At 43.8% G+C, this 22,222-nt stretch overlaps 1 protein-coding gene across 1 annotated transcript in view; it reads left to right on the top strand.

Moving 5' to 3' along the window:
• The window catches only part of MRPS18A (mitochondrial ribosomal protein S18A), a 48,503-nt gene that overhangs the window by 18,937 nt on the left and 7,344 nt on the right, over positions 1–22,222 (top strand). The window contains exons 5-6 of the mRNA XM_053304197.1: positions 7,167–7,290; positions 9,307–9,379. Of these exons, the coding sequence (XP_053160172.1) occupies positions 7,167–7,290; positions 9,307–9,379 (197 nt within the window). The remainder of the gene's footprint in view (positions 1–7,166; positions 7,291–9,306; positions 9,380–22,222) is intronic.

The raw sequence follows: 22,222 nt of genomic DNA, 5'->3' as shown, positions 1-22,222 counted from the left end.
ACATGGTGCTGCCTTTGAAGACAACTCAGAAGCTTCAATCATTGCAAAATGTTGCTGTTCATGTCCTTGTAGATGTGGAAGAGTGGGAACATGGAATTATTGTTTCAATTGCACTGGCTGGCAACCTGCTTCTGACCTCATTTCAAGGTGCTGGTGCTTATCTTTAAAGCCCTTCACAACCTGAACCCTGCATATCTCAAAAATTGCCTCTCCTGGTACTGTCTGCCATGCCAGCTTCACATGCTCTAAAGCAAGAACTGTCATGGCAAGAAGCAAGACCTGTTGTCATTTATTCTGAAGCTGTAGAATGAGGTCCTCCCAGATGTAAGTGCAAGCCCTCACCCCCTGCCTATGGGCTTCTCCGAGGCATCTGGTGGGTCACTGTGTGAAACAGGATGCTGGACTGTGTAGGCCTTGGGCCTGATTCAGCAGTGGTGTTCTAATGTATAATACCTCCTCCTTATTTGCCTTCCAGAGGGAGTATAAAATACTTATTTTGCTTCATTTTTAGACTGATTTTTAGCTGGCTTTAGATTTTTTGCTGGTGTTGACTTTGTGTGTTCATTATTGTAAACTGCCTTCAGTGCTGGAAAGACAGTTAAAAATGTTTTTAATTAATTGCCCTCTGAGTCTCTGAAAATAATTTGGCTAGAGTCTATATTTGCTGAACATGTGAGATCATTAATTCAGATGTTTCCAGATCCATTCAAAGCTTGGAGATTGTATACTGAAAATGGTTCGTCAAAGTAACTTTCTAAAAAGTAGAAACTTGTATTTCTTTTTTGTATTACTACTTTCCCCATGTCAGTGGGTGAACTGGCATTCAAGAACATGTTGAGGAAAGGTGAAAGATACAGTAAAGTTTTGAAGAGACTTAATATAGACTACGAAAGACACCCCAGCTGAAGCCTTCAATGTACTCTGAAAAGAGAGGCATAAAGTCAGAAGTTCTTCTGAAAATGTTAATGTGAAAAATAAGAATTGAGCTTTGGATAGCTGTTCTCACAAAGGGCATATACAAAGACTGGGTTTAAGGGAACGGGGAAAGAAAACAGCCATATTGGAAATGAAAAGGAAGGGAACCAGACAAGGACACATCATTAAAGATAAGACGAAAACTGCAGAATAACTTAATGCCAGTTGGATTAATAGACTAAGGATAGAAATGCATCTGGAAAAAAAGTAGCTAGAGAGATGGCAGGCCCACTAATGAAGAGAGGGAGAACAAGAAAAATTAGTGGTGATGTTCTTGTGAATGAGCTTTCAAGAAATCAGGTAAGAAAAATACTTGAGACCAGGAGTTAATCAACAGGCTTGGATCACATGCGTCCCAAGATTAGTAAAGCTCCTGCTTCGCTTACTTGCTTTTAGGGAGGCTTGAAGAACTAGGAGGCATGTGTGATGACAACAGACCATGACAGAAAAAGCACCAAATATTTTGAGAGTTACCATTTACCCTATTATGTGTATTAGTTGCTTATGTGTTGATTTAGACTTGAGGCAAGGATGCTGAGCCCTCACAGTGTAACAAATTATGTAAGGTTGATGAGGAGAACTGCCCTTCTAGTGAAATCACATCATGTTGTCAGAATCTGAGTGCTACCTTGCAGGGTGAAGTACAGCTATTAGTTTGTCCATTTGATATTTCTGTGAGTCCATCCTCTGCCTTGGCCAGGGTGAGTGCTTCATTTGTGGCTGTTTTCTGCCTTTATGTCCAAACGACATAGTCTCATTCAGTGTCATAGCTGCAGTCCAGGGTAAATGGCTTGACAAGCATGGTGTAGTGTAATAGCAAAGAGACAGTTATGAATCGGAAAATTCCTGGTTCAAATCCCACCTCTGCTGTAAACTCACTGGGTGGTCCTAGGGAAGCATCTCTTTTGTCTTCAGCCAAACAGTAATACTGACTGACCTTACAGGATTTCTCTAAAGTCTGCAAGAAGATAGTGCATAGCAAGTGCTTTGAAGGGCTATGCAAAGCCAAGTTTTTATTAATCTTTTAAAGTTTACTGTTAGTCTTACAGATATGTTTGCCACTGCAAATGGAAACAATAAACAAAAGCAAGTTACTTCACTGAGGAATTGGAAATGTAGTTGTTTGGGGTTTCAGAACACTTATTCATTCATTCATTCATTCCTATTCTATTCTTCCTCCAAGGAGCCCAGAGCAGTATACATGGTTATTTATCCTCACAACAACCCTGTGAAGTAGGTTAGGCTGAGAGAGAAGTGACTGGCCCAGAGTCGCCTAGTGAGTTTCATGGCTGAATGGGGATTTGAACATGGGTCTCCCCAGTCCTGTGCAACATCCCAAGCACTGCTCCATGCTGGCTCTCAATGCAGAATCCATGGACATCAAGCACCCTCTACATTGATGGCTTGACATTTCTGGTAAAGCAGCAGACCTTATGCATTCGGAAGTTATGGCTAGGATAGTGATATTATGTACGATAAGAATAGGTTGGTTGTATAAACAGGTCCTGGCTCAGAACCTGTGGTGGTTTTTCAGTCAGGTTTTTCAGTCAGAAAGCCACTTGTCAGCTTTCCAGGTGCCTCAGGTTTTTGTTCTGCCCATAATTTCAGCTCACTGCTGATTCCAGAGACAGTGCTGTGCACATTTGATTTTGTTTACCCAACAAAAGAAATCAAATACCCTGTGGAGGTGAAGGCAAAATATGTTTCCTCTTCTCTTGCTTGGAACATGATTAGTCTGACCAGGCAATAAATGTCATCTCCCTTTGGCAGCACAGAGCAGAGATAGAACTGCAATCTTTGCTTATTCGCCCCAAATTAATTCAATCCAAGTTGTTTTCATCAGATCCTACAGATTACAGGGGTGGGAATATGGGTTCAGCCTCTCCCAGGAGCTGTCCAGTGATTAAAGTAAATCTGTGGTTGCAGTCTTGGCTGCCCACTAGCACACAATGTTAATTTCATGGAACATGACGGCAGTGTGCAAATCTGCCAGAATACTCCTCTCTATTAACCCTTTTACATTCTTGTTTGCTTCTTCCAGTGCCCTAAAACTTGGCTGTATCTTTCCGTACTGTCCCTGTAGCTTTAGATGCATCTGTACAAGAGTCCCCGGCCTGTTGCTCTTGGGACCTTTTCTGAAGTTGCTGTAACCTTTTGTTAACAAGCAGCACTCTTAAGCCAAATGGCTTAGAGTACAACTTGCAGGACTGAAATGGGTGGGACCTAATTGATTCGATTTGTTATGAAATGACATTTACAAGAGTGAACTTGATTGGCTGCTGCCTGTGTTTGGTCAAACAGAATTGGGAATGAGCCCTTTCAGGTCACAACAACAATGATCAAGAGATTTCATCAGTGTGGTCACAACCTTCTCCCTCTTTCTTTCTGTTTGAAATACTGGCTCTGTGGCACTTTAGAAAGTGACGGGTACATTTGGTCCCAGCACTTGCACATGGTGGGTATAGGACTTTCCAGAGTGTTCCTGTATTCCTTATAGATCTGAGCTGGTGGCTTGTTGATCTGATCCGAGCAGCTTGAAATTTGCTGTTGACTTCTGGCTGTCCCAAAGACCTTGTATAAAAGTTCTGAAGCATTTGCCTATGAGGCACTTATTGCTGGACTCTTCCTTTGTTTCCCTACATATCATGGAGTAAGTTTACTTTGCTTGCAGTAGTTAGGGAGCAGTATTGTCAACACTGCTTCTCTAACACTAGTTAAAAGGGCCTGTTGTGCCCTTTTAACTGCCTGGCCTTGCAAACTGAACTTCTTCCCTGGCATTCTGTGCTTCCTGTAGCCCTGAGACTGAGACTTGCAGGTAAAGGTAAAAATTAATATGGAGCTAGTAAAGCTGCTACATGTACTGTTTTGAATAAAGCCATTTCACTTCACAGTGTGAACTGTGCCAGCAACAGATTGCCTATGCATATTTCTTGTGTGAGAATAATTTTCAAAAAAGAGGTGAATATGGCATTGGATGAGGTCATACAGCTATGGGTCTTCTGTAGCACTAGGCTTGAGAATCTGGTAATCATTTTAAGTATCAGTATTAATAGGATTTTTGTATATGTCTAGCATCAGCCTCACCTTACAGATCACAGTGCTGGAGTACAGCGTTGCAGTACACATCGCACAGTGACAGACAGGCTGGCCGGCTGTGGAGCTTGGCTTTTACTTTTAAAAGAGAAATTGGCAGGCAGTATCTACCAAAGACTTAGAAATTGGAGGATGTATTGAAGAAGAAGTCTAGTCAGTGGAGCAGCATTACTATGCCCTGTACTGTTCCCATTTCTGTTAACACCAAGTTTCTGTCTTCATATCCTTTGCTTACCCATTTGGCCTCCCTCTCCTTATTCTGTACCAAGCTTGGAGCAAAAAGTCAGTAACACTCACCCAGTGACATGCGCTACCATGGCTGGAAGAAGAAAGGATAATGAGAGAAGTCATTTACCATTAATGTGAAGGATACATGGCCACTTAATGTTAAATGCAGAGAGAGAGAAATAAAAATTCCTGAATGCAAGGGAAGTTCATGTTGCATGTCTAATTATCACTGGATAAACCTCTAGTGCTAAAGCCTCCTCTTCTTAGCTATGAGCTGTTCATATAAGAACATAATAAAAGCCCTACTGGATCAGGCCAAGACCCATCCAGTCCAGTATTATGCCTTACGGAATGGCCAATGACATTCATCTGGGAAACCCACAAGTGGGGGGAAAGAGGGCAACCCTCCCCTCCTCTGGGTTTTCCCAATCACTAGCATCTGGTGTTCAGGGGCATGCCCCTTCCCCTTACAATAGCTAATAGCCATTTACAGCCCTGTCCTCTATGAATTTGTCTAATCCCTGTCTAGACTAGTGGCCATCACCATGTGCTGCAGACACATTGTTTATACAAAGTCACAAAATAAATAATTAGAATTTGCAAGTTTTTGAGCCACGCTCAGCACTTCTTGGCTAAAAGCATTTGGGATATGATAAAATAATCAGTGGTTGCTTAGTCAGAATTGGTAACCTCTCACATAGTTACTCAGACAAAAGCCATTATTTAGCAAGGAGAAGCTTTCTGAATTATGGTTCAGCTAGGTAGGCCCAGCAAAAAACAAAAGATCTTGTCAAACTTTAGTGTATGCTGCTTTGCATTGCTGAGAATATACTCTATGTCAAAGCAATCTTCTATTTGCAGTTGAAATTTCTATAAGCTTCTTGTAAAACAAGTGATGCACAAGCCAACAGAAAATATGAATGTGGTGAATATTTATATACTGCTTTTCAACAAAACTTCCCAATGTGGTTTACTTAGATATGAATGAATGAATAAAATGGCTCCCTGTCCCCAAAGGGCTCCCAATCTCAAAAAGAAGCAGGAGATCTACAACAAATATTTATATACCCCTTTTCAACAAAAGCAGTTTACACAGAGAAATAATAAATAAATAAATAAGATGGATCCCTGGCCCCAAAGGGCTAACAATCTAAAAAGAAACATAAGATAGATACCAGCAGCAGTCACTGGCGGTACTATGCTGGGGGTGGATGGGGCCAGCTACTCTCCCCCGCTAAATAAAGAGAATCACCATGTTTAAAAGGTGCCTCTTTGCTCAGTATAAAAAATAGGGAATTAATTGTGTTTCACAATTCAATTGTAGTATAATTAAAACATTTGGTGCAGGTTATAGTCCAGAAAAAATACATGTAATAAAATCAGACAAAAATATTTGCTGAAATCCTAGGCCCTTGAAAGCTTAATCATAGCACCCAAAAGTCAGTTCAGTTGAGGTGTTTCAGGGTTATTACACATACACATTACACAGTTGCAAACCTTTTGGGCAAAGTGACTGCTTATGAGAGTGGTTGGCATGTTGTTGGAGCTGATTTTGTGTATTCACTTCAGCTAGCAGCCCTCTCCGGTTCTAGTTCCCTGCCAAGTAAATCTGTCTCAATACATACATTTGCTCATGCACATCTCTTGCAATCATACTTGACATTCTCATCTGCAGCATGGGGAAAGCACTTGGGAAGTCAACTCTAACACTGCTGCAGTAATGTGTGAATTGGGTCTTGGTTACCCAAATTCCACTCTTTTTTTATTTAGGCTCAAGTCAGCATAACCTTTTAAATAATACACCATTTATCAAATCTTCTGATGATCTAAGGCTGCAATTCTGTGCATGCTTACTTGGAAGTTAGCCTCACTGGACTTACTTATGGGTAAACATGATTAGAATTGTGGTGCATATATTTGAATTACACCCTAGAACATTTGGAGTGTTGCTGTATGTAATTCATTTTGACCTTAGAATTCAATGCCCCAAGATATCAGTCAAAGGTTTTAGAATGCCTTCCCAGATGGGGGTGGAGGATTGCTACCCTTGTGTGTCTCTTAGAAGAGACGGATCATGTTTATTCCAAAGGGCATTCAGCTGTCAAGATCTTCTGTAGTGGCAGTGTGGTTTCTCTCATTAGATTACATGTAATTACTGATCTCTTTTGAAATTGACTGCTGGATTTTGATTATTTTGTAATGCTTTAGGGTACTGTAAACCATGTTGAGCTAAGGAAAGGTGGAATAAAACATGATAAGAACAATACAGAGTAAATTAAACTTAAACTTGTTATTGAAGAGCAAGGGATCAAACAATCTTTGTAGCTGATCTTTTATCATAAATAGAGTTTAACAAAAACATTCAGAACCAACTGGATCATGACTGTCATTTGTTGTGTTTTCACCACTGCCATCCCTTGAAATGAGGGATCAATATCTTCCTGTTTCAGCATGGGGGCCAGTGGCCAATGTATAACTGATATGAACATACATCCTGAAGGTCAATTTAATTTAAAATTCCCCTTTACAGGATTTATTGCACCACTGAAATATTTCGTAAAGGCTGGAGATCTCGCTCTTAACAAGAAGCTGGCATGTTTCCTCCCATGATGACTGACCCTCTTTCCTATGTAATTCTCTGCATTCCTTGGCAAGTTGGAGGTAGTGGTTTTAAGGCCTAAAGGTGGAACAAAGAGGCCTTAAAATTGTCCTTTTACAACAGCTATTTCTACAGAAACACCCATTATTAGTAGCTTCTCATGCTTTTCAGAAATTTGGCTGGTGCAGCTGCCATTTGAAAAGGTAGTGATGAATTACTTGGTATTCAGGTTCTGGTGCTGATTGGATTTGCCTTTTCTTTGTTCCACAAGGATGTCTTGTTGCTAAGTCAGTTTATTCGGTCTGATGGAGGAATGCTAGCCCGAAGGATCACAGGCCTGTGTTTGGAAGAGCACAAGAAGGTTGCTGTGTGTGTGCAAATGGCTCATCGAGCAGGTAACTAGTTCTGTTTGGGTCATAATCCTTTGCCATTTGTTGCTGCTTCTTTGATTTGGAGTGTATTGTAATGGATTAGCTGCCAAAAATAACTGGGACTGTCACTCCATAATATTATGGTATGAGGGATTTGCCTTTCCTGGTTTCCTAGCTCCTGCTTCTAAAATGTGAAAGCATCCCTCCCAGGTAAAGTGCATTGTTGCAGAGATTTCAAGGAGTTTCAGTTCTATCAAACTGGAGTTCTTAAGTTTCTAGTACAGCTACCAGCTTTAGTACCAATGTGTACTCTTTAAAACCTGTGCTTACTGATTAATTGTACCAATCTTGTTCATATTAACGACTCATACCGTAGTAAGTTAGGGCAGGAAATGGCTCAACATTATAATACAACTTAACTCCTTTGAGTCATATAGGTAATCAGACTCTTCAGAAGGGCACTGAGGGAGCCAACCATTGCTTTCTGCATTGGAGTGTGGCCAGACAGCACCAGTATTTCTAATAAAGGATGCTAGGTATTTATAATTAGCAGGATTTTGTTACATGCCTAGTCTAGAGATCTGCTGTGCTGCAGTCACACAGCATTATGTGAAATAGAGCACACCAATACAAAATCTAATTGCTACAATGAAATCTTGGGGATTTGAGTTTTGGGTCAAATTTCTAACCCTCGTGAATTAATACTTAGCACTTGTATAGCACATCTTGAGTGTGCAAAGTGCTTTATGTGTATTATCTTGATGTAATCCATACAACAACCCTGTAAAACAAGTAACTTATTTTCTCACCAAGAACCCATGGGTAATATTGTACTTTACAAATGAGGGGAGGGGTGGAACTTAAGATGGTGTGGACTGTCTACCTAAATGTAAGTTTCTCTCCCCACCACCTCTGTTGCTCTCCTGTTGCCTTCCGTTGCTCTCCATGCTCCTCCAGGCGCCGCTCTCCCTCTCCCTCAACCATGCAGGCTTGGGGGGCCGTGGAAGTCGCTCAGCGGAGCCAGGCAGTAGCAGAGGTGAGGGGTGCCAGAGCTGTTGCTCGTGTCCAGGCCCCTCTGTCTCTCTACCCCAACCACGCGCCAGGCCAGCAGCCAAAGAGTCAGGCCAGGGGGGTGGGGGAATGGCAGCAGCAGCACATGATTTTTTTTAAAGTGCCACTCTTCACCCTTTCAGGCACCCAGCATCAACCTCTGGGAAGCCTGCACGGAGGCTTGCTGAGCAGTGGAGGCGGGACAGCCTCCCTGCAGAATGTCGGGTGAGCCTCCGCTGGTTCAGAGACTGATGCCGGGTGCCTGAAAGGGTGAAGAGCAGAGCTTTGAAAAGAAATCCCCCACCCCCGCCCCACAACCTGCCTCTCTGGCTGCTGACTTGGTGGGTTTTGGGGGAAGAGGAACAGCGGGACCCGGACATGAGCAACGGCTTCTGCGCCTCTTTCCCCTGCTGCTGCCAGGCACATGCCAGCCAGCAGCATGGCTCCCTGCAGCCCTGAATCCCCGCAGACAGCAGTTGGATGCTGGCTGTCAAATATCCTTTTTCTCCAAACCCTTCTGAGGTGTGGGCTCTAGGCAGGTGCAGGTAGTTGCCATGGGCAGGAACTACGTGCAAAATACGGTAACTATTATTACTATATTGCTGGTGAAGGTGGGAGAGTGGTGTGCCTAAAAGCATGAACTAGTGAGTTCATGACAGAGGTGCGATTTGTACCAGGGAAATCCTGAGTTGCCACTCAGCCTCTTAACCACTATGGTACAGATGAATTTGTGGTCAGTTTCTATGAAATGCCTTGAAAATAGATCATGTCTGAATTCAGCTTCTGGTAACTGAGCATTGGTATTTCACTTAGTTTTGGCCCCTGCCAGCCTATTATGCTTATATTTGCTGTTCATGCGCCCCTCCTTGTTTTGAGTTCCAAGCTCCTAGACATGTACTTGGGCTTGCTGTCTTATGACATTTAAGAATCTCTGGTTCATTTTCTGTTCCTGTTGATGTTTCAGGCTCTCCTCTCTTTTCTTTCTTTCAGGCTTGTTGCCAAATCATAGACGTAAATTTCCTGAAGGGTTTGTTCCAAAAAAACAGAAACCCAAGCTCAACAGGTCAGTAGTCCTCTGTCTTGGAAGGAGAACAGTTCTGTTTTTGAAATGGGTGGACTGTAGGCAAGCTTATCCAGGAGCCAAATCTGAGAAATCCCACATTTATAAGATTGGGCAGTTAGCCTCTCTAGGCTGAGGCACAGAATTGGGGAGAGGGGAGTATCACCTTGGTAATCTCCCTGAGCTCAAGCTTTAGTGTTTCCCAGAGGGGGGTGGTTGACCCCACTGGATTCCTTGCAAAAAAGGCATGGGGTTGGCAGTTCATGACTGCTGCAAGCCTAGTTACCAAGTGTTTGAGATGAATTAGCCCAGGGAGATGAGGTGTCTGGAAGCCGAGGAGGAGGAGTGCTTTAGGAGCTAGACAGGGAGTAAGTTTGAGAAATGCTGCAGTAAAGGATGTGTCTCCATGCTCTCTACTTCATTTGTTTTACACAAACCATATTTCACAGAAACAATCCCATTTATGTTGACCTTGGAAAACTGGTCTCTGTTTAGACAGCACCTTCTTTCTCTCTACCCTTGCCTCCGCTTTAATTCTCCCTGTCTGTTTGGAGAAGGCTGCATGCAGTTCAAGAAAAATGGTGAAGTGGCAAACATACTGCACTACCCTTTGCTGGTGATGTAAGCTATGAAATAAACATTCTGTCTAGGTATTGGCAGTGAGTGGCAGAAGGGACAGGAAGGAGGAACTTATTAGATTTGTTGCCCTCTTGCTTGTTTCTCTTTTCTCTCTCTACAGTTTGTAGTTCACCCACAGTTTGCCTTCCCTCTGTTACAGCCTTCCATCTCCATCCTGCCCTCCCTGTTTGCTGAGCAGCCCCATGCCCCTTAACAGGGGAGACGTAAGCCCCCTGTTGCCTCCTTTGCTTTGCTCTGTCTTAAGAGGTGCTAATCCCTATTTATGACCTCACCTTCTGTTTCCATGGGGATGTCAAAGCAGTTCATGAAGTTCATATTAGCAAGCTGCGGGGGTTACTAAAGGCCGCAGACATGTTGCTTGGGAAAGCAGGGTGTGGGTCTGCCCTCCATAGTCATTTCCCTCGGTCATAGTCCAGTGATCCTCTGTGAACATCATGGTCTGTGTAGAAAAGCCTAAATTCTATACAAGCTTGGGACTTGGAAGGAAGGATTCCTGCCTCATTACAGCTTTGCTTTCAAAAGATCAAATCTGTATATCAGCATTTCAGACAGTGATTTATTAACTCTGGCGTGACGCACAGCAACTGTGAAATAATGCCTCCAAGATGAAGACAAGAAATTGTGAACTCCACCCACCTGTGGAATAGAACAGGGTTTTGAACTAGGCAACTGTTTTGACAAGCAGTTTTTATGGCAGCTAAACAGACACGGGCGGGGGCGGGGTGGAATAGTCACTCTGGCCTCACATCTACAACCTTTGGATGGTAGTATTGGTTTTGGTGTCGTCTTCATCCTGTGTCCTTGCTTTCCTTTGCTTTTCCCACCCAGGAGGAACCTGGGAGAGCTGAGATTGGGAAAGGCTGGAATGGTGTGGGGGCGGGGGAGAGTCCACAACTGATCTGGCATCAGGACTAGCCAGGGAGGAACAAGTGATGTTTGAATATGGAGAAGCATTAATATAGCGGGGAGGTAGGAAAAGGCAAGCAGGTACTGGGGGGGGGGGTGAGGTGGGGAGTGTATAGCTGAAGTACAACTAAGACATTTTTAGGAATTCTGCTCCACTTCATCAGGGCATTATCTTTATTGGCTAGAGGTAGAAGGCTCTGCATTTTTGGAGTCTTGCCACATCTCAACCGCTACTGCAGCATTATGGGTTTTGGCTATGTGCCTACCCCCACCTGTGCCTCCCACATCGATCTCTTGAACAGCCAGTGATGCAGAGAACAGGAGACTTTTTAACCACTTCCTTTCTGCATCCCTAGGGGGCTAGGTCATGACACTCTGTCCAAACTGCCATGTCCCATTTCCTTCACGGCAACATCAAAAGAAGCAATTGTGTTTAAGGCATAGGCTTGGGAGCCTGAGTGTTTCAGTTCCCAGCTCTGCTACAATCAAGTCCACACTCCCATCTGTAATGCAATGAACCCTACATACTTGAGAAGGGATGCGATGCTCTGATGATCAGGGAAGCCCTGAATAACTGGAATATGAGAGAGTGAGTGCTGAGTGACGGAGCCCTTAGTGTGAAATGAGCACCATGTTTCATACGATGAATCAAAAGATTGATGTTTCAAAGCCTTTAGTGTGTGACTTCTTAACTTCAGCATTTCTCTCCTCCTTAACTCGTCTGTCATTCCTGCCTTTGGGTTACTGGATTTTGAGGGGCCACCTTCTAGTGATATTGGTGAGTGGGGCAGACAAATGAAAGTTCTCAATAATGAGCAGCAAAACATAAGGTTTTGGTTCTTAAGAGAATACTATTTTTCTCTGCATGTCTGTAATACATTTGCCAGCACCCTCAGAGCTGATTTTGTTGTTAAATGGAGTTATCCTGTGTTAGCACAGCTGCTTTATACCATTTCATTTTGCTTTCCATCTCCAACCAAGAAGCAAAGGAAGCAAAAATGGATGCTGCTTATGAGACCTTTAATACATAGCTTTCTAGTGTTTCCTCCACATGTGGTTTTGCCTCACATCCTTGAGCCTGGTCCATGGCCAATTAAAGTAGCTCCCTGAAGACTCCCTTTAGAAGTATAGCAGATTCCACACTCTTGCTAGAGTTGGCAGGCCAAACATACATCTGAAATGCCACCGTATTATTTGGGCATCCGAGCATTCCCCTACCCCAGGAAGAATTGGAAAAGTGCAAAATAGCTTTGCATTACAGTGCAGTTTTGTCCACGCTGGTTTCACACAAGCATAGGCAAGCTGATTTGGGTACCTTTTGAAGAGGTAACACAGGAGTCAGTTCTTCACTGCTGCAAACACATATTTAATACACAAGTATATCCTTTCAGTTAGAGAAAATTAATAGAAGTTTAACAGGGTACTGCTAGCAGGGTAAATGGATCATTGATCTTTTTCTCCCCATAATTCCTTTCAACTCCTCACTGACCACTTAATATACTACAAGAACCTGGCTGCCCTGGAAAGCTGCTTCCCAAAGAATGGAGCCGCCATCCTAGTCAGACAGAGGTCCTCAGCAAAAGTGCTATGAGGGCCTTACTCTGGTGATGAACAAATGCTTCTGAGAGAGGATGTATCCCTGCTCCCATTTCTTTTGAACTCATCTGTCAGATTAGAGGGCATCTAATTAGATTATATTAGAGCTTGATAAATTGAAATAGACTGTGGGTACTTCAGTAAACCCTTCCTGTATTCTACCAAAGACAACCACAGGACTCCGTGGTCACCAGGAGTTGACACCGACTCGACAGCACACTTTACTCCAGTTCGAAAAATGTTACAGAATACATATAGCCTTTGCAAAAGCAGCTTGCTTTTAGCTGAGAAATCTTAAAACAGAAACATTTCTCCACCAGTGTTTGTCCTCTAAATCTTTCCCTCATTCACACAAATAGTCAGAATTTTGCAACTTGCCTCCTGTACCAGGATGGATTTTTTTTTGCAATGAAATCCTCAAGAAGGATTGGTTAGGCATACAGAGCTTGTTTGACTTCATGGGAAATCCTGCTCTACATGCAACTGGTAGCGCTTTGCCTTAACCTGAAGGCCACTCTCCATGCCCATTTCCCCCTTGAAATTCCTCTCATTGTTCCTCTAAGCTAAGAGATAAAGTAACCCATTGAGCTGTCTTTGTCTGGCCTGGTGCCCTGACTTTAAAAAATAATAATAATAAAAACAGACCTCTCGGTTATGGGAGCACTTGGAGGGTGAGAAGAAGTTGGTTAGTATCAGATGCACCAGCCAAAAGCTCTGTGCTGAACTCAGGTTATATTAGTAAAGGGGTAAATGATCAACTCCAGAACAAGGAAGTATTAGGTGACTTGAAGTGGGAGGGACCAAAAGGATAGAGTTGAACTGCTACTATAAAGCAAGACCATGCAAGCACCAGTCTCGCTTCCCTTGAAACCAGAACTTAGTGTAACATAGGCATCTTACAGCCAAGTCTTGCAGAGCCGTGGCTCTTAATCACAGAGGAAGCAAGTAAGCTAAGCCAGGTGCTGCAGGTGAAGACAGGCAGCCACACTATGCTCCTTGTGATTTGACTGAATAAGTCCTAACTCTGGTGGTTGGTGGCAAGACCAGGCCAGCTTGCTGTGATAAAGCAGAGCATGACAGAAGTTGCAACAGACAGTAGGCCAAAAGAGTCTGCTTTGAGGCATGGTCTCCCACTCCTTTCCAGGTGAGTGCCGCCCCCGCTCCACCACCACCACATACCTGTACAGAGTACCTTGTAGCCCAGGTTGAAACACCAGGGTTGGAATTTGTGATGGGTGTGCAACTGGAGCCTTGAGGCAAGGTGCTTATAAAGATTTTGTAAACATCAGACCAATGGTATTCATCTGCCCTTTTATTTGTTCTGTTAAGGCATTTTGCACAATCGCCAAACATGGGCCCAACAAAGACTCCTCAGTTGTGTGTTCATAAGTCTACAGGTGTGGGACAGAGTGATGTATTCCGATGGTACATGTCTTAATATATGTGACCTTGGCTCCCTTGCTTGGTCTTTATTGAAGTAGTGTGCCATGATGTGCTGCAGTTAGAATCCTGTCCTCCATTTGGCTTTGATGGGAGAATCTAGGAGTCTGTTCAGTGCTCTTCATTAATTTCAGTAGGAGTGTGCTTTTTATTTACTCCACTACTTTTTGTTGGCATAATGTTATGCCATTGAAAGGGGCAGGAATGAAGCTCAGGGCAACAGAGGGCTCCTCCTAAGTTCAGTGCCTGCCCATCACACCTCTACTCTGCCCACTTTTTTCACTTGAGCTGCAAGGAAATATTTACTACACTACACTAATATACAGTATCTTCAGGCTTTGCCATAACAGCGAGTTAGGAATAATCCTGTCTCTGCCCAGCAGAGCCTCAATCCACAATCGTTTGTACCAGTTTATGAATGGTGGTGCTGTCATAAATTTCCAACAAGAGGCATTATTAAAGATAACAATTTATCAAGGTTAACCTCTGCAATAGTCTTCTTTAAATATCCCAACAGGACAATTTCTGGATTATATTGCATGTCCTATCTCACCATCTCTTTATCTCTAGTATCTATTTACAAAACGCTACAATAAAAGTGCATCCAGAATATATGGGAAAGATCAGCACTTTGCTGGTAAATGACATCACCAAAAATTGTCATACTGTAAACTGTATATTTGTTTTTATAGAGGAGTCCACTTTCAATTTAACTAATGTTAAGCATTCAAAACCTGTTTTTTCTTGAGTGTATTATTATGAAGAAAGGGTATATACAGTATCCTTTATCTGACAGTATTATTATGGTTGTTCCAGACATGTCCCCTAAGAGCTTTGAGAGGATCATCATTTGTTATAAGAAATAGAGATTAAGAGGCAGGGAGACCTGGACTCCACTTGTTTACATTAATACTAGGCTTCATCTCCTTTTCTTCTATCCATTAGTTAGAGAACTGTGTTTTGCTGTGTTGAGCAAAGGAAAAATTACAGCAACCTTTCCTACACTTCCATGCTGTGGGCTGGTTAGCCTACCTCTGCCATCTCTTTCCTAAAGCTCAGTGGCAGACTTTGCTCACTTCATGTGAGATGATGCCAAGCTATAAATGGCTTAAAGCTGTAAACTAAGGGCCACCGTTTAGGAAGTCTCAGCAACAGAAGCAGGGCCCAAGCATGAGGGGAGAAGGTGGGGGACACCTTATCTACATCCAGAGGGCTAGCAAGAGTTGCAAGCTCATCTTTGTGGTGGGGCGGGGGGGGTAGTACTAAATTGAGGATCTATATAATTAATTTCCATAGACGTGCCACTTGAGATGTGTGGGGATGTGTGCCAGAACTCTCGCAAGAGTGGCGGCACCACTCATGAGAGTTCCAGGCTTTGGGTGGGCGGTGGAGCCCAGGTGCAGAGGAGGCATGAGGCGGCGGCCAGCGGGCAGGCAAAGCTGTGCTGGTTTGAGGTAGCAGCCGGCAGGCAGGCAAAGCCATGGCGGCTGGCGGGACGAGGTGGTGGGGAACCTTGGGGCGCAGATGCTCTGTGCCCAGTCAGCTAGTATTTATATAAATGGTGTATTTCCCTCTAAGGGATGTTCAAATTTTGAGAGATTTGGAGCCAGTCAGAAGTGATATTAGAACATAAGCAGAACGTAACCTGCCAGCCCCTGCCCCCACTAAACAAGCTAACTTGGTAAAGAGGCACCTTTTAATGTGGTGATTCTCTTTATTTAGCAGGGGTAGAGTAACTGGCCCTATCCACCCCCAGCACAGTACCTCCAGTGACAGTTGCTGGTGTCTGTCTTATGTTTCTTTTTAGATTGTGAGCCTTTTAGGGACAGGGATCCATCTTATTTATATATTATTTATCTGTGTAAACCGCCCTGAGCCATTTTTGGAAGGGCGGTATAGAAATCAGAGGATAGCAGAATAGAAGAAAAAGAAATAGAAAAAATCACAAAATACAAAGATCTACAAATTGAAATTAAAAGGCTGTGGCAGAAAAAGACCAAAATCATCCCAGTGGTAATTGGCGCCCTGGGTGCAGTTCTAAAAGACCTTGAAGAGCACCTCAACACCATAGGGGCCACAGAAATCACCATCAGCCAATTACAAAAAGCAGCTTTACTGGGAACAGCCTATATTCTGCGACGATATCTATAACAGCAACAACATTGACAATAAGATTCTGGCATCCCAGGTCCTTGGGAAGGACTCGATGTCTGGATAAAACAAACCAGTCAATAACACCTGTCTGACTGTATAAAATAATAATAATAATTAATAAACAGTGTGTGTGGTGGGGGGGTGCATTTGATAAACACTAATCTTGTTTTTGGAGTTGGGAGGGGGCAAATGAGTGAAAAGAGAGAAAGGGAATGCTTGTATACAAAACTCTAGGTGTGGTAGTTTGAGAGACAGAGATATTTGTGCCACCCTGTGTGACAGCTTTCTGAGTCCCAGAGTTTTTGCTGGCATTTTCTGACAGGTTGTGCTGTCCAACTGAGAGCAGGAAGAGAACTGTGTATCCTGCTTGGAGCTCCTTGGAGGAAGAGTAGGATATAAATGTAATAAATAAAGGACACCAATTAATCCTCCAATTTTCAAAACAGGGAAGACCTTTTGTGATGGGAGGTGGGTTCGTGTTACAAGTTTGCATTGGGCCAAAGAAAATGATTCTTGGGCACTGATCAGAAGGGGTTCCATGTCCCACATATGGTGCATAGCTTCTGAATTTTGCATACGTTTAGATCAGAGTCCTCTATGGCTGCCTTCAGTTGTTTGATATTTTGTTCTTGTTTCCAAATCACCAACTGTGCAGCATGTGGTTTCTCTTGCCTGTGCTGAAACCCTATTACATTACTCCCTGTTGTCTGAACAGTTGAGAAGCAAAGAGCCAGACCGCCTGTAGGTGAGCAGTCCAAGAGATGTCCTAGGAAGAGGTTGTGAAAGGGAGGAGGCAGGCCTGCCGGTACTTTGATGGAGTGTTTCCCGCAGCCCTCTGTCTTATGCTCTTAATCTAAACAAGAGCCGGATTGGAAAGAGTTCAGTGAGGGTTCAAAAGTTCAACTTTGAGCTTCACGGATGTGACTCCTACTTCAGTGGTGCATCTTCTCATTAGTCCTAAATGAGTGTCTCTGCATGTGTAGTACTTTGGAACCCTCACCATCTCAAGAGTAAATCTCCAAGATTGGACTTGGCCCTATGTGTTTCAGATATGAGGAAGAGGACTAACATTCTGTGAAACAGATCCCAACTAACAAAGCGTGTGCAGTTCAAGCAGCTGCAGGGATGCAATGAGAGCCTCTTCACTACTGGAGCCCACGGGGAGCCCTCCAAAATATTTGTGCTGTTGCACAATTGTGATCAGGATCCGGAACTCAACAGAACAGTGCTGGGGCTCTCTCTGTATCCCCACAGCTGCTTGAACCATGCATGCTATGTTGGCTGGAATCTCAGCCCATGATTAAAATATATTATGCATCCATTTGGGGGCTTTTACATTATTGGAGACAGTGTACATGTATGTAGGAGCAAAGCAGTAGACCTTGAGAAACAACAATGAATGAGTTGCATTATGTTCACAGTCTTACTCCTTGGCCACGATTTCTCCTCTGCCTATCTTTTCTCTCACTCCCCATGTTTATGTGGTGTGCTTAGATGTTACTTTTTCAGCCTTTTTTCCTGAAATAATGAGATCTGGAAACTTAAAAGCTTTGTTTTTGTTTTACTTTTGAGAGGAAAACTCATACAGTTCTATTAAAAGAATGTTGAAATGTGTATATATTCCAAGAACTGATAGAAGTTCTAAATAATTGAGAATTATTGTTCTTGTGAGCTACTTTAATCTTTGACATCTGGTTAACTTCATAATGTTCCAGATTTTTTTAAACCATTCAAAAATTTCTGGAGACAGCCCTCCCCCCACCCCCCAATCTTGTGACAGGACCAATTTTGCAAGTATTTGCAAACTGCCCCCACACTCTCTGTTTTTAGTTTGGATATCATATCTGATCAGCCATATTAATATTACAGAAGATCATAAGTTACATCCAGAAAAGCTATTTGTATTTCTTATCCCGAGTAACACTGACTGCTGATGGAACTAGCTATAATATGCACTGCTTAACAGTTTCTTACTATGAATTATGTTCCTAATTGGCGGTAGGATAGCAGCAACACTGAACACCTGCCTACCACATAGTGCGCTTGAAAGGACACACTAAGGCCAAGGTTGCATATTCTGCTGTCCCTCTAAAGCAGTAAGAGGTAAATACAAGTTGCAAGATGCCTTGTACCACAGACTCAAACTGAAGGTGGAACGAGGTAGCCAGAGACCAGCATTGCTCCAGATGCTCTGCAGAATTGCAGATACACAGTCTTGAACATTATCATGAAAGCAAAACTCCCAAGTGCCAAACTGGTTCTGCATTTGTGTTGCTGGATTAAATTTCAGAAATTAGATATGAAGGAACTGTAGTGTGTCACCTATACATTTATTTATTCATTCAATTTATATACCACTTTTCATTAAAATCTCAAAGTGGTTTACAGTATAATTAAAACTGCATAATGAAAACAGTAAGGTACAGATCTCAAAAATTAAAATACATAATACAAAAGTAGAGAAAATATACATATAAAAATAATATTTCTATAAAAATTTAATAACCCATGAAATAATACATAACATAAAGCAGCAGCAGCAGCAGTAAAAAACAATATTCTCATTCAAAAGCCTGGGTGAAAAACCACGTCTTTACTTTTTCCCTAAAAACTGTCAAAGAGACTGAGGAATGGATTTCAGCTGGGAGAGCATTCTAAAGCCTGAGGGTAATGACTGAGAAGGCCCTGTCCCACATGCTCGACAACCAAGCCTATCTCACTGTCGGCACGTGGAGCAGAGCCCCCTATGATGATCTGCTCAAGTGGGCAAAAACTCTTGGGAGCAGGCTGTCCTTCAGATAACCACGGCCCAAATAGTTAGGGCTTTAAAGGTCAAAACCAGCACCTTGAATTGGACCTGGAAACAAATTAGTAGCCAATGCAGCTTTTTCAGAGGGGGTGTAATACAGAGCTGCTCAACTTCACCCCTCCTGCAGATGTAGGCCTACAACTCCCATAATCCTTGGCAGTTGGCCACTGTGGCTGGGGATTATGAAAGTTGTAGTCTAAAAACAGCTTGGGGGCCTAAATTGAGCAGGCCTGCTGTCACATGATCCCAACAGGCAGCTCCGGATAGAATCTAGCTGCCACATTTTGCACTAGCTGCAGTTTCTGAATATTCTTCAAGGACAGCCCCACGCAAAGCATGTTACAGTAATCCAGCTGCAGCACGACTAGGGCGTGGGTAACTGGCCAGTTCTGCCGTCTTGAGAGAGGGATGCAGCTGACACACTAGCAGAAGCTGTGCAAAAGCACCTCAGGCCACCACCTCCACCTGAGCTTCCAAAAGCAGAGCTGAGTCCAGCAATACTCCCAAGCTTCACACTTGCTCTTTCAAGGGGAGTGCAACCCCATCCAGAACCTAATGGATCCCTTCGTCCCGATTGGCTCTCGTACTGACCAAAAGTACCTCCATCTTGTCTGGATTCAACCTCAGTTTACTAAGTTCACATCCAGCCCATCACAGTCTCCAAGCCCCAATTCGGGTCATCCGCTGCCTCCCTAGGATCAGGTGATAAGGAGAGAGAGCGAGAGCTGAATGTCATCTGCATATTGCTGATAACACAGTCGATGTCCGTGGATAATCTCTCCCAGCAGTTTCATGTAGATGTTGAACAGCATGGGGGTCAAGACTGAACCCTGCAGGACCCCATAAGCCAAGGGAGACAAGCAGTAGTCCCCCAGCACCACCTTCTGGACCACCTCCCCCCCCCCCAAGAAAGGACCGAAGCCACTCAAAAGCAGTGCCTCCAATCCTCATATTTGAGCGACGGTCCAGAAGGATACTATGGTTGATGATATCGAATGCCACTGAGAGGTCCAGCAGGGATTTATTTTATTAATTTATTTGAAACATTTGATATACCGCCCACTTCGAAGACTCTGACTGGTGTACAAAAACATGCAAAACAAGACAGCATTAAAATTACATTCTAAATAAAACTAAAGTAACTAACAGCGGGGGGGGGGTAGATAAACTACAGGGTAAAAGCCCAGCAAAAAAGAAAAGTCTTCAATAAAGGTTTTTAAATCGACAGAGAAGGAGCTAAACGAATCTGCAGGGGAAGGGAATTCCAGAGAAGTGGGGCAGCAACCGAGAAAGCCCTTTCATGGGTTCTAGCTCCCCAACCTCTCGGAAATCGGGGACCGACAAAAGGGCCATCTGACCAGATCTGACTGGTCGGGATGTAACTGGATGGGAGAGGCAAGTCTGTAGGTAAACAGGCACCAAACCCCGCAAGGCTTTGAAGGTCAAAACCAGGACCTTAAATTGAACTCGGTAGCGAATAGGCAACCAGTGCAATGACTGCAGGAGAGGTGTTACCCTGTCATATTTTCTGGCACCCATAAGTAAATGATCCGCTGCATTCTGGACCCGTTGTAGCTTTCCGATTGTCCTCAAAGATAACCCTAGATAGAGAGCGTTACAATAATCTAGGCGGGAAATAACAAGGGCATGGGTCACTGTCATTAATGCTTGCTGATCAAGGTAAGGGCATAACTGACGAAACAGATGGAGCTGGGCAAAGACACTTCTGGCTGCAGCCTCCACCTGCTGTTCAAGCAGGAGGTGCGAATCCAAAAGGACCCCCAAGTCACGTACAAGCTCTTTCAGGGGCAGCGCCACCCCATCTAAAACAAGGTTCACATCCAGCTGTTGGCCGGTACGAGGGCTGAGTAAGAGTAGTTCAGTCTTGGTGGGATTCAGTCTGAGCTTATTTTGATTCATCCAGACCTTAACAGCTTCCAGGCATCGAGTAAGCACAGAAACAGCATCTCCAGAATGGTCTGGGATGGCAATATACAGCTGAGTATCATCAGCGTATTGGTGAAATCTCACCCCAAACTGGGAAATGACCTGACCCAGCGACTCCATATAGATATTAAAGAGGACAGGGGCAAGAACTGAATCCTGGGGAACTCCATAAAGGACTGGCCATGGCTCAGAGCATCTGTCCTCAATGCATACAGACTGGACACGCCTGCTAAGGTAAGAACGGAACCACTGTAATACAGTGCCCCCGTTACCCAACCCACGCAGGCAGTCAAGGAGGATAGCATGATCAATAGTGTCAAAAGCCACTGAGAGATCTAGAAGGACCAGGAGAGGGACACTACCCTCATCAAGGTCCCGAATAAGGTCATCCACCAGAGCGAGCAATGCTGTCTCTGTGCTATGCCGAGGCCTGAAACCCAACTGATAAGAATTAAGATAGCCAGTTTCCTCTAAGACCATCTCAAGCTGGGCACATACAACCCTCTCTAACACCTTCACTACAAAAGGGAGGTTGGAGATCAGCCTATAGTTGTCAAGGACCTCAGGGTCCAGGGAGAGTTTCTTCAAGTGAGGGTGAACTATTGCCTCTTTAAGGGCTACCGGTACGAAGCCCTCACTTAACGAGGAGTTAACCAACTCCCGTAGCCAAGAATTAACATTCCCACCAGCTGTTCTAACCAACCAGGAGGGACAAGGGTCCAAGCAACATGTTGCCGCACCCATACCTGAGAGAATCATGTCCATATCCTCGACCAACTCAAAGGTGTCCCATATAACATCGCAGGGTGGAATCTCCTCTATCTTATCAGATCCTACAGAAGTAGAGTCCAACTCTAGCCAAAGGTGGGTGATTTCATCAGCAAAGAATTGAGCAAATTGATCACAGCGGCCTAGTTGAACATCTACCAGCTCCTCTCTCTTAAGAAGGGAGTGGGTAATCCGAAATAAGGCCGCTGGACGAGAGTCAGCTGATGCGATAAGAGAGGAGAAATAGTGGGATTTAGCCACTCTTATCTTCCTAGAATATTCCCGAATATAAGCAAGTATACGACTGTATTTGGTCATCTTCAGCACCAGTTTTCCTCCAACAGCATTCCAAGCGTCTTTTGGTCTGTTTCATCTCCCTAAACTCCTCAGAGAACCAAGGGAGCCGGGATCCATGAACCGTAATACGACGCTTGGGAGCAATTTCATCTAATACCCTCGTGGCCTCGATGTTCCAAGATTCCACGAGCTGTGATGGGGATGAACTCCCCCTGTCAAACTCCTGGTGTAGGTTGCCCTCTAGGGTGACCTAGACATTCTCAATCCCAAATTGAGGACAGAAGCCAGAT

This window comes from Hemicordylus capensis, chromosome 1 (assembly GCF_027244095.1).
Source record: "Hemicordylus capensis ecotype Gifberg chromosome 1, rHemCap1.1.pri, whole genome shotgun sequence".
Classification (NCBI taxonomy): Eukaryota; Metazoa; Chordata; class Lepidosauria; order Squamata; family Cordylidae; genus Hemicordylus; species Hemicordylus capensis.
The sequence above is the reverse complement of the archived record's forward strand: the minus strand, read 5'-3'. Positions and strand labels throughout refer to the sequence as shown.